Source organism: Eublepharis macularius, chromosome 9 (assembly GCF_028583425.1).
Source record: "Eublepharis macularius isolate TG4126 chromosome 9, MPM_Emac_v1.0, whole genome shotgun sequence".
NCBI lineage: Eukaryota > Metazoa > Chordata > Lepidosauria > Squamata > Eublepharidae > Eublepharis > Eublepharis macularius.
Genome location: NC_072798.1, coordinates 80,422,174 through 80,437,796, shown reverse-complemented (window position 1 = coordinate 80,437,796; position 15,623 = coordinate 80,422,174). Strand labels below are relative to the sequence as shown.

The window sequence follows — 15,623 nt, the reverse complement described above, 5'->3', positions numbered from 1 at the left end:
TCTTCCAGAGGGCAGAAGTAGACCTTATGGGTTGAAATCCTGGAGGGTAAATTATCAGAAAAATTCTAATGATAAATGGTTCAACAATTAAGCCAGTTATGAATGGGGGCCTCTCTGGAGAACTTCAAGCAGTCATTTGGTATGCTCTAGCTTTGGATTTTCTGCATTGAGACAGTGTTGAACAAGATGACCTAAGGCCCCTTCCCGCACCAGGAGTCTTTTGACAACTCTAATTCCTAAGGAGAGAAACAAAGTGCGGCACTTTGAGGAACAGTCCATCAGAGGGAGAAGGACTATGAGTTCACACCCCCTCTGTCATGCATGGGTCCAACTCAACTATGAAGGAGCGTAGTTATTGAATTGGAATGAGATTTCTTCCTGTGAAATGCTTTGGGAGCCTAAACAGATGCACAGGAGAAGGTGCAAAAGGGTTACTGGGGGAACTGAAGAGAGAGAAAGAGAGTGAAGACAAGGAGAAGGGAAAAACAAGAAGAGGCCAGAGAAGTGGGAAGGGAATGAATATTTCAGGTGGATGGTAGGAAGCTGCATAAGGAGGGGTAAAAGAGAAAGAATAGAATGAAAAAGGTTCAGGGAAGCACTAGATGGTTTTTTTCTAACTCACTTCTACTCTCTGAAATGTTGGGGTCCAAGTGTCAGTAACTTTTATGAGAGCTACGTTGGAAACCCAGTGGAAGACTTAGAAGCAGGACAGAGGAAATAAATAAGTAGAGCAAAACTGCGTGAGCATGTTTGGATTAGGAATGAAATAGAGACAGTGAGCGCACTGTGAAAGCTGTATGCTTTTTTTCATCGGCCCATCAGTGCCACCATTCATTTGCAAAATGGCACGTTGTAGTAAAATGTAATACAAATGGAAGCTTTTTTGGTCGGGCATTAGACACAAGTCTAAACTGAACTGACATGTTTAACCTCTCTAATAGCATTAGACCGTAGTTACAAGACGATTGCCATCTGTCATCTCCTACTGCTTACAGAGGGGATCATTTGGCAACAATCTAAACAGAGATACTTAAGTGGAGAGGCTTCCCTTTGGTTAATATCGATGTGGAGTATGTCAGGATAGTTTGGATACATTGGTTGCAAGTCAATTAGTAGAGAGTTTAGCTCACAGGAGCTAAACAGTTCAAAAAAAGTTCACTCCAGTCTCTATAAAGTGAAAATGGTCACTGTTATCTGTCAGATTGGGCACCATCTGTGCAACAAACAGCTGTTGTAACTTCAAAACCTCCCAGGGCCTCTTGAGACCTCACATTTCAATGTGATTTGGTTAGTAACAGTGCAATCCTATGCAGTTACTTCAGTCTAAGCCCTCTGATTAACTGAGTAACTCTGCTCGGGATTGCATTGTATTTCTTATGGGTACTCTCAATGCCATGTCTCTGTTCTGTTGTGTGCCTGCCTAGCATTAAGTGAACGCTGCGCAAGCATTAACAACCTAAACCTATAGAAAAGGATGCAAGCCCATCTACATCCTTTTCCTGTCATGGCTGTGAAATTCTGGTATTTGTTCATAATCTTCTTTGTTTCTTTCTGTTGCAGTCTTCAAAGGGTAACTGTGTTTGTTATAGCAAAATAAAAGAGAAATCAGATGGGAAGAGGTCTACAAGCCTCTCTACACGAGACGCTTCGGCACATGTTGTTCAAGAGTAGGGAGATGCAATGTTAGCTGGGAAGTGTAGTTTAAAAAGACAGTGCTGGCGGAGGTCACTCCTCAGAGGGTGTGTTAATTTCATCTTCGCCTCCCCAAAGGCTCTGTCAATTTCACCTCTCCAGTCTAAAACAGAGTGGGATCGCCAGCAGGGGTCAGCGAGGAAGGGAAATGGGCTGGAGCTGCCTTCCAGAGCCAGGCTTGGACCTGGAGAGATTATAATAGGCTGAAGTTTCTGGCATTTCACAGCCCCTCACACAGCTCCAGTATATAGCAACACCTCTGCCCTGCTGCCAGCTCTGTCTTTTTAAACTACCCTTCCTGGATAACATTGCATCTCCCAACACGTGTTCTTCATGTGTCAGATGTTGTGTAGAGACATCTCGATCATGGTATTTTCTTGTGTATCATGGTCTTCCTGTATGTCTGCTCAGGCCCGTGCACCTGCTTGTACAAGTGGCTTGAAACATGATACTTGGAAGTCATGTTTGATGCATGCTTTGTGGCTGTACAAGACAGTACACATGAGTTGTCTCCTCATTCTGCTGACTCACAATCTAGTTTAACGTTAAATCGAATCATAGCCTGGGGCCTACATACCTGATGGACCACCTCTCTCTGCATGGACCTGTATGCTGCCTCAGTCTGATTCCTCCCCCCCCCCCGACCCTTCCTGCGGGCAGGTGCAGACAGCTACGGCTTGTTTGCATTCTTTTACAATTCCAGCTCCCGTTTTATGGAATAATAGGCTTTCTGAAGATGTGAGAATGGCTGTCCTCACTTTTAGGAACAGCTGCAAAACGGAGCTCTTTCAGTGGGCTTGTGACACTGCGTTAAACGAAGATTCCTCATAGAAGGAAACCATACAATGAATTAAATGGCTTATGATGTAAGATTTGGGGCTTCCAATTTCCTTTGAAGGTTGTTTTTGAGGTTTATTGATAAGATTTCTCATAAGAAAGATGGCATTTTTAATTGAACGTTCTGTATAACTTTTGTAACGCACGGAAATTGAACTGTGAACACTGTTTGCCCAGTGATTGTGCTAGCATGAGTCCTGTTCATTTCAGTGGAGAATATGCCTGTCCAGTCCTTTGGAGTAAGGTTTCAGTTGCTGGCTAGCCTTATGAGAAAACTAAATTCTTAGTTTCTGTAACACTAAGCTTCCTGAACAGATGTGAATTAACACCAGTGCTGCTAGGAAATAGCAGCTAACACAATGAACAAGTTTATAGTCTTGTTTTTCAAGGAGCAGGTCTAAAAATAAAAGCCAGCGGAACTGGATAGATAATGCCGGTCATTCTCATTTTCCAGGTACAATACAACATTCTTTTGTATTGCTCATTTCCTCTTAACTAGGCTCTTCAATGTGTTCACTAATAGAATCGCAGAGATAGTGATTCTAGTAAGAGACAATTTAAGAAAAGGTGAAGGATAAAAGATATTTGTTTTGCTGGAGTTCAGTCCTGGCGGCTCCAAGAAATTGAACTTCCATTTAATTCAGTGAGAATTCGGGCACCGATCACTTCTCCAGATTAGTTCATTGAAGAATAATCTACTTTCCCCTTTAGCGTAGGCTACTTACAGAGATCCTGATTCTTAAATATTTAAGTTTGTATTAGGCAGTGTAACAGTTCAGTTATTAAAACATACACACACACACCAGAAATTCAGGAGAATATTATTGCTGTCTTTGCTGTGATCTGACACATTTGAAATGGTTCCTGTTTTTACAGACTGAAAGGCTTGCTCACCAAACCAGTAAGGGCTCTTAAAAAGTCTCATTTGTAAACAAAGTATAAATCTTCTTCTGTTTCCGTGTACAATTTACACCTTTGGTAAGCCTCTCTTGGCAGGTAAAAGGCTTCTAAGCATTCAGTTTCAGCTGAGTGAGACACTTTTAATATGCGGGGTGGTGTGTGTGTGTGTGGGGGGGTGTACATGGGACAGCCATCTAATGAGTCAATCCTGCAGGCCGAGCTTGTCCCCTAGCAGTGTTTTTGTCATTTCTAATAGGATCTTCACTGGATTTCTTTTAGCTTAGAAGCAAGTGGTGACAGCTTTGAAAAAAAGCCAATTCACACATACTTTGAAAAGCTCAAATTACCTTCTCCCAGGGAAAGGCAGTCTACAGTTGGGGTCTGACTGGCTAGGTGAGGGAACTTCCATAACTGAGCCTGGGGAAATTTTCCTCAGAAAAGTCGACTGGGAACAGAGCCCTTACTCTGTTCGCAGTCGCACAGAGTATTATTGGGAACAGAGTATTATTGCTGAGGAGTAGCTGGCTCTGTAGAGCTTAAAAAACATTTTATTCCATTCAGAGTGCATTCGTTGTTGGACATTTCACTTGTAGCAAGCATTGAATGAGGTACCAGTTTGAACTCACAAAGTGACAGGACAACTCAGATGCATCTGCAATAATATCCATGACCAGATGTCTTTGAGGATGCCTCTCCATCTTCCCTTTCTGTGTCAGGTGGGAAGCAGTACTTTGCTCATCACAAAGTGAAGTACCACTTTTGATTACTGGTTGCCTTTGCAAAGTGATGTGGCTTGACACCTGCCATGTAAAATTGGGTGGCCATAACTTAACCAGGTGGTCAAGTTATAAGTGACCATAACTTGACCATAACTTGACAAGATGGTCTCATATTCATCTCAGGGTGGTAAGCGGCAGTACTGCTCATGACCTGAGTTCGATCCTGGCAGAAGCCGGGTTCAGGTAGCCGGCTCAAGGTTGACTCAGCCTTCCAACCTTCCGAGTCGGTAAAAGGAGTACCCAGTTTCCTGGGGGTAAAGTGTAGATGACTGGGGAAGGCAATGGCAAACCACCCCGTAAAAAGTCTGTCAAGAAAGCGTTGTGATGCAACATCCCCCCATGGGTCCCCCCATGACTTGGTGCTTGCACCTTTACTTTATGTGGGTGAGCAGTGAATGATGTCTGAGCTAAGCACAATTAATTAATCAAATGGTTTGGGTGTGAGATGTCCAAATTCATGATTAAACTATCTGAAGAGAGCTGCTGGGGTGTCTCTATAGCTGTAAACCATAGCTTCATAGTATTGTTATTATTTATCAATGGCATTTATCAATAGCATATATAATAGCATATTAGAGTAAGTTCCTGAGAGAGGTGAGATTAGAACCCAGACTCTCCTGGATCACAGCCCACTTTAATAATAACAACAATAACATTTGATTTATATACCGCCCTTCAGGACAACTTAATGCCCACTCAGAACAGTTTACAAAATGCATTATTATCCTCACAACAATCACCCAGTGAGGCGGGTGAGAGCTGAAAGAGCTCTGAGAGCTGTGATTGACTCAAGGTCACCCACCTGGCTTCAAGCGGAGAAGTGGGGAATCAAATCCAGTTCTCCAGATTAGAGTCCTGCCACTCTTAAACACAACACCAAACTGGCTGGGTGTTTTAGCTACTGTATGACATTGACTCCTTAGCTCATACAGTCTCAGCTACTGTATGACATCGATTCCTTTTAGTGCTGCCCCCTAATCTCAGACATTTGGAAGGCTCTTTTGGTTCATCAACAGAGTGGGAAATGCATTCTTCCAAGGCTCTTTCTTATGTTACTATCTTTTGTAGGGCTGAAAAAACCTCTGGGACTAAACAGATGAAACCTTGGATATGCCAGATTGTCACAAGTTGCATCCATAAATGTTTTCTTCCTCTTGAAATTCTTTATAATCTTGCTTAGCCAAAAAAATACAAATGGATTTGTCACTATAAAATATACCCAAAAAAGTGCAAAGGTTTTGCTGGTGGAATTTTTAAAAAAAGAAAGAAAATGGGTTTTTCTTAACAGCCAACAGAAGTATGAAGTCTGGAATTATTGCTTTCCTGTGGATTTGAATCTATATAACAAAGAAAATCTGTTAGGAATATATCTCCAAGCTGACGGCACATATCTCTTTACTAATAGCCTTTATCGGAAAAATGGCAGAAAAATAAATATTGTTTGTTAGATAAGCACTGGAAGGCCCTTATTGAACAGTCAAGGGATCTGTATTTTAACATTTGCTTAACACAGTCATGGTACAATGAATCTATAAATTGGCTTGTCCCCATCTACGTCAGCCCCATCTCTGCAGTGTGTAATAACGTAGTTTAACAATGATTAAGCTCCTTTATGATAGAATTAGGTTGTATAGATATAGCCAAACTTGTCATAACAGCAAAGGTCCAGGCCTTTGTATGTACTGGTAGTAGAAGATGAATGGCTAACAAACATGACCTTTGTTTGAACCAGTGATTCATGCCATTAAGTTGTAGAATGAATTATTTTACATATGGGTTGGTATCAAAATGAGGACTGTTTCTTGGGACTGTATTTGGCCCCTCTGGAGTAAAATGCCTACTAAAAGGTAAAGCGCCGAGTCATTACTGACCCATGGGGGGACGTCACATCACAACATTTTCTTGGCAGACTTTTGTTACGGGGTGGTTTGCCATTGCCTTCCCCAGTCATCTACACTTTACCCCCAGGAAACTGGGTACTCATCTTACCGACCTCGGAAGGATAGAAGGCTGAGTCAACCTTGAACCGGCTACCTGAACCCAGCTTCCGCCAGGATCGAACTCAAGTCGTGAGCAGAGCTTGGGCTGCAGTACTGCAGCTTACCACTCTGCGCCACAGGGCTCTACTATAAGTGTAAATATGGCCCACCAAAGGGAAATACTGGTTGCAGTCTGAAGGACAGGATCTTATAACATTTTGCATGATATGCAGAAAGTGAATAGAGAGAACTTTCCCTTACTTTCCTTTAATATTGGAAGTTAGATACATTCAATGAATTTGATGGATGGTAGATTCAGGACAGAAAAAAGAACACAGTGCATAACACGGCATGTTCTTTACATCTGGAACTCACTGCCTTAAGATATACTGATGACTATTTGTCTAGCTTTTTAAAGGAGAATTAAAGATTCATGATAGATATATAGATACATCGTTAACTATTAGTAATGATGGCTAAGTGAAACTCCCATTTCCAAAAGATTTAGGGAGGAAAACAATCTCGAGTCCCCCCCCCCCCATTGCTGGGAGACAAAACAGGGACATTTTGGCTTCCATTAACCGTTTCAGGGAACATTTAGCTTGGGAAATGACATACTGGACTGGTTGTAGCATTGAACTGATCTGGCAGGACTCTTAGGACCTTTTTGTGAGTTCCACATCCATTATAGCCCCCTCTTCTGAAAGTATCCACATTGTACCACACAACAAACCCCTCCAAAGTTCAGGTAAATAGCAGCCCAGTTGTGTTCTTTGCAGACAGATGGGAATTGGCCAACTACTGATCGTGCACATCATCCATTATTTGGGGTGGCAACTCTGGCTTGGGAAATTCCTAGAGATTTGGGGGTGGAGCCTGAGGAAACTGGGTTTGGGGAGGGGAGGGAATTCAATGGGCATGTGATGCTGTAGAGTCCACCCTTCAAAGCTGCCATTTCCTCCAGATCAACTGATTTATGTAGCCTAGAGAACAGTTGTAATTCTGGGAGAAGTCCAGGCCCCACTTTGAAGTTGGTGACCCTACTAAAGAAGTACTCATTTCGTAGTCCTTCTGAACTATGAGTGATTCCGCACACGTTGGATAACGCACTTCCAGTCCTCTTTATAGATCATTTGGAATGGATTTTTTCATGTGCGGAACAAAAAATCCACCTCAAACAACTGATAAACTGCATTGAAAGTGCATTATCCAACGTGTGCGGAATCAGCCACCAATAGAGGTACAGATCTATTTTCTGTATCATTTTCTGTTGATAATTTGTAATCTTTAAAAAGAAATGGATCAGCCAACAGAGAAGGAGTCCATACGACTCTAAACACCGTGCAGTATTAACACATTTTGAAAGTAATTCTAAAACAAAATTTGGAACATTCTCATTTAAAAAAAAAAACTGCTGAAAGGCATGGAATCCAGAAATGATGTATTCCAGTCTCTGTCGTGTCTGGTTCTTTGTAAACATCAGTGCTAAAAATTCTGTCAGCCTCCCCCAACCCTCTTTAGGTATTGAGTGATATATTGAAATGTCTCCCTTTAGTAAATAATCAAAGTCCAGTGTCAATATTTGCACAAGGTAATGGAGCAGCTGCTGCACCGTTAATTCTGTACTTACATTGTGACACATTCCTTTATAAATAGGTATGCCAAAGCGCAGGTGCTCGGTTGTTCCTGGTGAATAGCAGTGCAGTCCTAAGCAGACAACACTACAACAACTGGTCCTGGCCTTGCTCTGTTGCAGTTAGGGTTATCATCCTCAAAGAGTTGTCTCAGAATTACAAGTGATCTTCAGACTACAGAGATCAGTTTCCCTTGGCAAAATGGCGATTTTGGAGTTGCCAGCTTCGCATCCCCATGGAGCTCCTTCCACCTTCCCCAGGCAGCTCCTCCAAGTCAACAACAACAACAACAACAAGGCCTTTATTGGCATATCTCAGGTTATTGATACAGGCAGTAAACAAATATAATGGTAACAAGAGTAATTTGATTGAAAGCAGTTAGTTTTTCCATCGATCCTTGATTACCAGACTTAAAAATAGGGCTACCTTTTCAGTTATTTCGGATGACGAATCATTCAGAAGACGGTACACCATTAAGGCCTCCGAATGGCCCAGCATATTAAGTAAAATTGGGTCTAAAAGATTAGAACGTATATCAGCATACTGGGAACAATGGAGTAGGATATGAGGAAGCGACTCAACTGAATTTGAATTACAAGCACCAAGTCTTGCAGAACGTATCTTATTATATCTGCCATAGGTGACTGCAGAAGGGAACTTCCAAGTCTCCAAGAATTCACCAAGCCAGTTTTGGCAACTCTGCTAGTTGGGGTTAAAGATGGATAGTGGTGGGAGAGGTCATTTTGCAGGGTAAGTTTTTCTGTCCTTTTCAGGAAGCAAGACTTTCCGAGCTCTTATCCTTCTGGTAACCCACCCACAAGGTCATCTGGTAGTACCTGTTCTGCCACACACTTCTTTTATTCAGGAGTGCAGTAAGGATATAGAACACTCTTAACGCTCTAGCTTATGATTAATCTTTCAGTCATAGACAAAGAATAAACCAGGCCACGACTTCCAACTTACCCATTACCTCTTGGCAAATGTTGTCCGTCTGAAACTGCAGCCTATGATTAGGAAGGTTTGTGTGCCCTTTTCCTCTCTCTCTCTCTCTCTCTCTCTCTCTCTCTCTCTCTCTCTCTCTCTCTCTCTCTCTCTCTCTCTCTCTCTCTCTCTCTCTCTTCTTTTATAGATGGTTGTTGTGAAGCTTTGTGTTTCATCCATTTTTGTTACTGGTGCCTGACTTATTTGGTGTAGTGGTTAAGAACGCAGGACTAATCTGGAGAACTGGGTTTGATTCCCCACTTCTCCACTTGAAGCCAGCTGGGTGACCTTGGGTCAGTCACAGCTTCTAGGTGCTCTCTCAGGCCCACCCACCTCACAGGATGATTGTTGCGAGGATAATAATGACACACTTTGTAAACTGCTTCGAGTGGGTGTTAAGTTGTCCTTAAGGGTGGTATGTAAATAGAACGTTATTATATGTTTTTAGTTATTTACTTCATTTACACCTCACCTTTGTTTATTTAGAATATTTCTATGGCACCTCTTCAGAAGTCCTGCTCAAGGTGGCTTACAATTAAAATTGCCCCCTTTTAGGGGACTAAAAGTGGCTTTCATCATTTTCCTCTCCTCTATTTTATCCTCACAACAGCCTTGTGAGGTAGGCAAGGCTGGGAGTATGTGGCTGACCCAAGATCACCCAGAAAGCTTCCATGGCAGGGTGGGGATTCAGACATGGGTCTCCCAAACACTAAACCACTTCACCTCCATTGATTATGCCAATATAAGACCCATTTTACACGAGTGATTCAGAAACAGGCACCAATTTTAATGCTAATATTTCCATCAAATTCTGTTAGTATTGTCAGGAAAAATAAGATTTGTAAATGAGTGCGGAGGATCTATATCAGACAAGGGGATTTTGGAACTGAAAAAGTTTCCATGAATAGAGTCCCTACCTGAGACCACTGCAAAAGACAAAGGGTGGAACTACACATTACACTCACTTCCATGATTCTTTCATGGAAGAGAGACTGGTATGGGGGTTGGGTGGGTTACTATTTAATTATAATTCTTTCTCTGTTGCTTTCCTGCCAAAAACAACTTCCCCCCTCCCCTAGCTGCTTTTATCTCTGCTGGAGAAAACTGATGAGCGCCACTCTACGAGTTGTATTCTTTTCAAATCTTTGAGAAAAATCGCAGAACAACACAGAATCACAGAATGTGTAACTCCATCCTTAGCCAAGAAGGACAGAGTATGTCCTCATACTTGCATAGTTTTCCCCTCAGGACTTTAATAACTTTCTTAAAGATGAGTCAGAGTTCTGGGGAACAGGGAAGAAATCTCCGATGGACCCCCCCCCCCAAAGCTTTATGATTCACCCCAAGTTCAAAAATTGCAAGGTTTTTAAAAAGGGAGAATTATATTTGCGTGACCATATTCTAGCCTCTTTCATAACGTGATCCAGAGGAGTTATCTGTGTTAGTCTGTAGTTGCAAAATAGTAGAGAGTCCAGTAGTACCTTTAAGACCAACCAACTTATTTGTAGCATAAGCTTTCGAGAATCACAGCTCTCTTCGTCAACATCTGACGAAGAGAGCTGTGGTTCTTGAAAGCTTATGCTACAAATAAGTTGGTTAGTCTTAAAGGTGCTACTGGACTCTCTACTATTTCATGACTCGGGAACTCTTACTCTACAAGTGGACAATAGAGAGTACAATTCATTTGTCAGCTGTTGACTCTAGGAAATGTAGTATCAGTTATGGTTTCCTTTTTCATTATAACCAGTAGGTTGAATCCAACCACCTTTTCAGCTGGTGAAAGGGGAAGGATACATCATCTTAGACCATGAAAAAAGGCTGGTACTAGAGGAATTGGGTGAGATTGGGTTAAAAAGCTGGTTGGATAGAACCCGTTGTATAAAATGCCTGACTTGCTTAGAGGCACAGAAAGAATGGGTGGGGTGTGTCTGTTGTGGAATGTTTGATGGTCTTCAGAAAAGGAACAGTTAGAATAAGTCAGTATGTAAGAATACAGAAAAAGGGACTGAACTCTGGAGGCAGAATATTTTTTAAAATTTCCTTATCAGTGTTCACTGTATCGTTGTTTGAAATATGGTTGGGAAGTCCATCCTCACGATGGATTCTGTGTTGCACATTGATTAGGAAAGGAAATGAGTGGATAATAACATTTGGCAAATCCTGACAAATGTGTTTTCCAGCAATGTTGTAACTTTAACAATGCAGCAAAGAATAAAAAATAGGTACACTGAATGATGGTTGGGGCTTTATTTTTTAAAGACTTGAAGACCAAACTTTCCCTTCTGCTACTTCTGTGCTCCAAATTGCCTCTTCGGCTGCCTCTTTGCCGCTGCTTGGCAATGCCTGCTTTGCCATTGCTCATGTCGTTACAGTCTGTTGTGCTAAATATGCCCACCTATCTTGGCTAGCTTCATTTGTATCTTGCGGTGATAGCTATCATACTGTGCATAGCAGAGGGGGTGAAACTATGGAGCTGCCACTTACTTTGCAAGTTTGCTTCTTTTAATGAGGCTTAGGTATAATTTTTCTTTGGATCTTTTGCTTTCTGGAGTTTCACTTGCTGAGATGTAGTAAGAAAATAAACTTTCTTTCCTTTTTTAAACATAACATCTCAATAGATTCCAGTGTCTCTTCTCCCCATGTTCTCGGATGTATGAGAATGAATAAAATACTGGAAGAACAATATTTTTTAAAGTAATGCATTCTGTCTCACTTACAAGCAGTGTAATCCTCTGCAGAGTTACACCCAGGGCTTTTTTTCAGCAGGAACACGGTGGAACGGAGTTCCGGAACCTCTTGAAAGTGGTCACATGGCTGGTGGCTCCGCCCCCTGATATCCAGACAGAGGGGAGTTTAGATTGCCCTCCGCACCACTGAGCAGCACAGAGGGCAATCTAAACTCCCCTCTGCCTGGAGATCAGGGGGCGGAGTCACCGGCCCTGTGACCATTTTCGCAGAGGGCGATTTAAACTTTAAAAAACTCGCCCCTTGTTCCAGCTGACCCAAAGTGAAGTCATTTTGCGGTCTTGAGTTCCACCACCTCTTCTCCCAGAAAAAAAGCCCTGGTTACACCCAAGCGCATTGATGTCAATAGACTTAGAAAGGTGTAATTCTGTTTAGGATTGCATTACTTCCCTTACATCCACACACGCACCCGCCCTGTTAATATTTAGCCTTAAGGAAAGAAACACCTGGTGTAAGTTGAACTGTCAACTTAAGGGTCCTGATACTGTGACTGAGTACAACTAAGAGCTGATATAGGGATAGGGAACAAATGGCTAGGATTGCATTTAATTTTTTTTTTAAATTAGATGATGTAGAACAGTGCCTTTGTGCCAGAACATCACCGGTTGAAATAGCAACTTGAGCATATTTATTTCGTTTCTGTCCCAGCTTGCTCCCCAGCAGGGACCAAAGTGGTTTACGCCATTCTTCTCTCCTCCATTTCATCCTCAAAACAATCCTGTTTAGTTATTTAGGCTGAAATTGTGGGAATGGCCCAAGGTCACCCAGCAAACTTCCATGGTTGAGTGATTTGAACCTGGCTCTTCCAGACACTCTATCCCTGCTCATGTAGACTTTAGGAAGTCATTAGGTAAACTTCCAGTGCAAAGCTATGAAGAATCACCCCAGTCAAAGCCCAGTGATTTAAATTTGTGCAACTCTGCACAGAATTGCACAGTTACACAAACATATGATTAATACTGGCCTACTGGGCAAGGTTTTTTTTGCAAAATTATGGAGATAATACAGTGCTTTGAACACTCAAATGTTGTTGCTGTTAGGGTTTGGTTTGGGCAGACTGAATACTGGCAGCTCTTCTGCTAAGGCATTCTTGTGCAATATTATCTATCACCTCCAATTGACTGTATAGCACATACTTGCCTTGCTATTTGATCCTGAACATATAACTTGGAAGCTAACAGCCCTAGTTATGTAACATGCTATATAATGTAAAGAAGGGATAGCAGCTGTCCGTTTGAAGCTCCTCTCTTTCATCTTACTGATGAAAACTACCGTCTTGTCAACAAACATTATAGCACTTCTTTAAGCAGATTTTTTGGGAGGCTCAATGAACTAGTATCCTAACAACCCCATCTCTCTGTATACAGTGCAGTCCTAAACAGAGTTACACCCTTCGGAGTCCAGTGACTTCAGTAGAATGCGCTAGTTTTGCTGATATTTACATACTGAACCCAAGCTCCAGAGCAGGGCTCTGGCTTTATTTATATGCAATTATCCCACTGTGAATGGTGTGCCAACCTTTGCATGAACTCTATTTATTTGTGTTGCAAACATCATTAAAACTGCTGTTCTATGTTTTAGAAATCAAGAGTGGCCTCTTTGAGATCATTTCTTTGTTAAAATTTTATTATTCTGCTACATTCCTTGAAAACTAATTCATGTCCCTGAGTATTTGTTTTGTGTTCCATCGACGTAAAATAAAGTGTGTGTGTGTGTGTGTGTGTGTATACAGAGCTTTTTTTCAGCTGGAACACAGTGGAACAGAGTTCCAGCACCTCTTGAAAATGGTTGCATGGCTGGTGGCCCCACCCCCTGATCTCCAGACAGAGGGGAGTTTAGATTGCCCTCCGTGCCATGTGGTGTGGAGAGCAATCTAAACTCCCCTCTGTCTGGAGACCAGCCATGTGACTATTTTCGCCAAGGGCAATTTAAACTTTAAAAAACTCCCCCCTTGTTCCAGCTGACCCAAAGTGACGTCATTGTGCAGTCCTGAGTTCCACCGCTGAGTTCCACCACCTCTTTTCCCAGAAAAAAGCCCTGTGCATGTTGTGTGTGTATATATATACATATAAAAATAATTTCATACTGTTAGTGATCAGAACCTTAATTTTTACATTACTTTTTCTAAATTATAGATGCCTCATACTTTGGGTTTCCAAGGCAAGGGGCTTGCTTTCAAATCTCAATTAATTTGAAAACCTGTTTTGTTTTTAATGACAGTAATTGAGGGAAGGGAGATACCCATTTCCTTTAGAAATGTAAGTAATATTCTTTTGTGTTCTGCAGTATTTTGGAAGTTTGCTTGTGATATTCTGTGTTGAACTGGCATGTGGCGTTTGGACCTATGAACAAGAAATTACGGTGAGTGAGATAAAAGTACATGCATTTAAACAAGACCAAAGATTTCTAGTAAGTAACTAATTCTAAGAAGAGCTTGTCTGGAAAAATTTCCCTCTAACTTACATTCCAATCCTAAACCTATCATACAAAACTGAAACTTGTATGTGAATTTTAGACAGCCCTCTTTTTTGTACATGTGTGAAAAAACTTTTATCTTCCTTTCAGGTAAATAGGGTACTTAGAAGTCTGATCAATAATACATATTATTTAGAATTGAAGTTTGAAACAGCCAGGTGCTTTTTCCCCCCTTTAAAAGTCTACTAAAACATACCTAACATAATGCACTTTGAAGCGTTTGCTACAGTTTTCTTGTTGTGTAGAATGGATTTTTAAAAGTTTTTTAAAAAGTTCTGACTGTATTCTCAGATGTATGTGGGTTGACTGCAGTTACTCCTCAGGGACAGAAGCATATTCTGCATGCTCAGATGTGCTGTTCGTATTATTTTTCATGTTCTCCAAGCAGAACCCTAGCAGTGGAAACAGGATATAGGGTTCAGTCTAGTTCATGTTCATTCTTGGATAGCTACCTTTGGCCTAACAGCTGGTGTTTGCATCTTTTTGTCAGTTTTGTTTTGTATGTGAATGATTCAAAGCAGTCTTTTTGGAAAAGCAATTGTTTCTAAAATGTACCTAATTTGATACATTCATTTTTTTAAAAAAACTATTTTAAATTTTTCATAAGGTTCTTCATTACAGGTCAGTAAAAGATAATTCCGTTCCTTAATCACAATACCATTACTTTCTTGAAGTCTGTATCCTTAGGTCTTGAGTCATTCAAAAGCATTAGAGGCCTAAGTTTTGAGAGAAGCTGCATTAACTATCCAAATTACAGTTTTTCCGAATCCAGTTGAACCAGAGGACTTTTCTACAAAATGAAATTTGTATCTAGTTTAGGCAATCAAGGTTGTTACCATGCTTCCACAACATACGAACATACTAGGAGAATGCACAGGAAAAATTTTTTGGTAAATAGGTATTCTCTGGATACCAAATTGATTCTCTAGTTTGGTTCAGTATTACAGAGCAAATGTGGTAAAATTCGGCCATTGTTTCCTATGGGAAACTCAGTTCAGGTTTATCCGTTGCCTGGGATTGACCAAATTTAACAAATTTGCAGAGAACTTACTCTTCGTTGTCTTCTAAAGACCCCCCCCCAAATATTGGACTCTGGGGAGCCGTTTTATGGCCCCCCAAGAAGGTGTCCCCCGGCCACCTCCATTCTCCGTTACTCTCTATGGAGAAAACTATATGGGGGCTATCCAGGGAGATGGGGTGGTATTTTGGAAGCAAAATCCACCACATTTTCAGGGGACCTATTCCTGATGGTCTAAGGACCTCCCTTCCAGTTTCAGGGAGATTGGACCCCCCTGAGGTCCAATTCTGTGATCCTCTGAACAAGGTGCCCCCAGCCACTCCATTTGTCCCTATTGTGGGGAAAAAGTCCAAACTGACTCCCACTGCAAAAACACATGGGCCAAGGCTGCCAAGGCCAGAGGCTCACTCCAAATGCAAGCTCCACACCAGGTAGTCCAATAGAACCAAACTGACCCCCCCTGCAAAAAACCAGCACCTCCTGACCAGGTTGACCAGCCACTCTCCATTGTTCCTAGAGATGAGAACTTTTCCAAGTTCTTTTCCAGAAGGACATACACTCAGAGCAAGGATACCACAGCAAA

General features: G+C 41.6%; 1 protein-coding gene across 2 annotated transcripts in view; it reads left to right on the top strand.

Annotated features, from left to right (window-relative positions):
• Positions 1-15,623, top strand: part of TSPAN12 (tetraspanin 12) — a 79,829-nt gene that overhangs the window by 40,452 nt on the left and 23,754 nt on the right. Inside the window, exon 5 of one of the 2 annotated variants that reach the window (XM_054988991.1) lies at positions 13,834-13,908. The exons of the other annotated variant lie outside the window; for it this stretch is intronic. Coding sequence (XP_054844966.1) covers positions 13,834-13,908 — 75 coding nt within the window. The remainder of the gene's footprint in view (positions 1-13,833; positions 13,909-15,623) is intronic. 2 annotated transcript variants of the gene reach the window in all.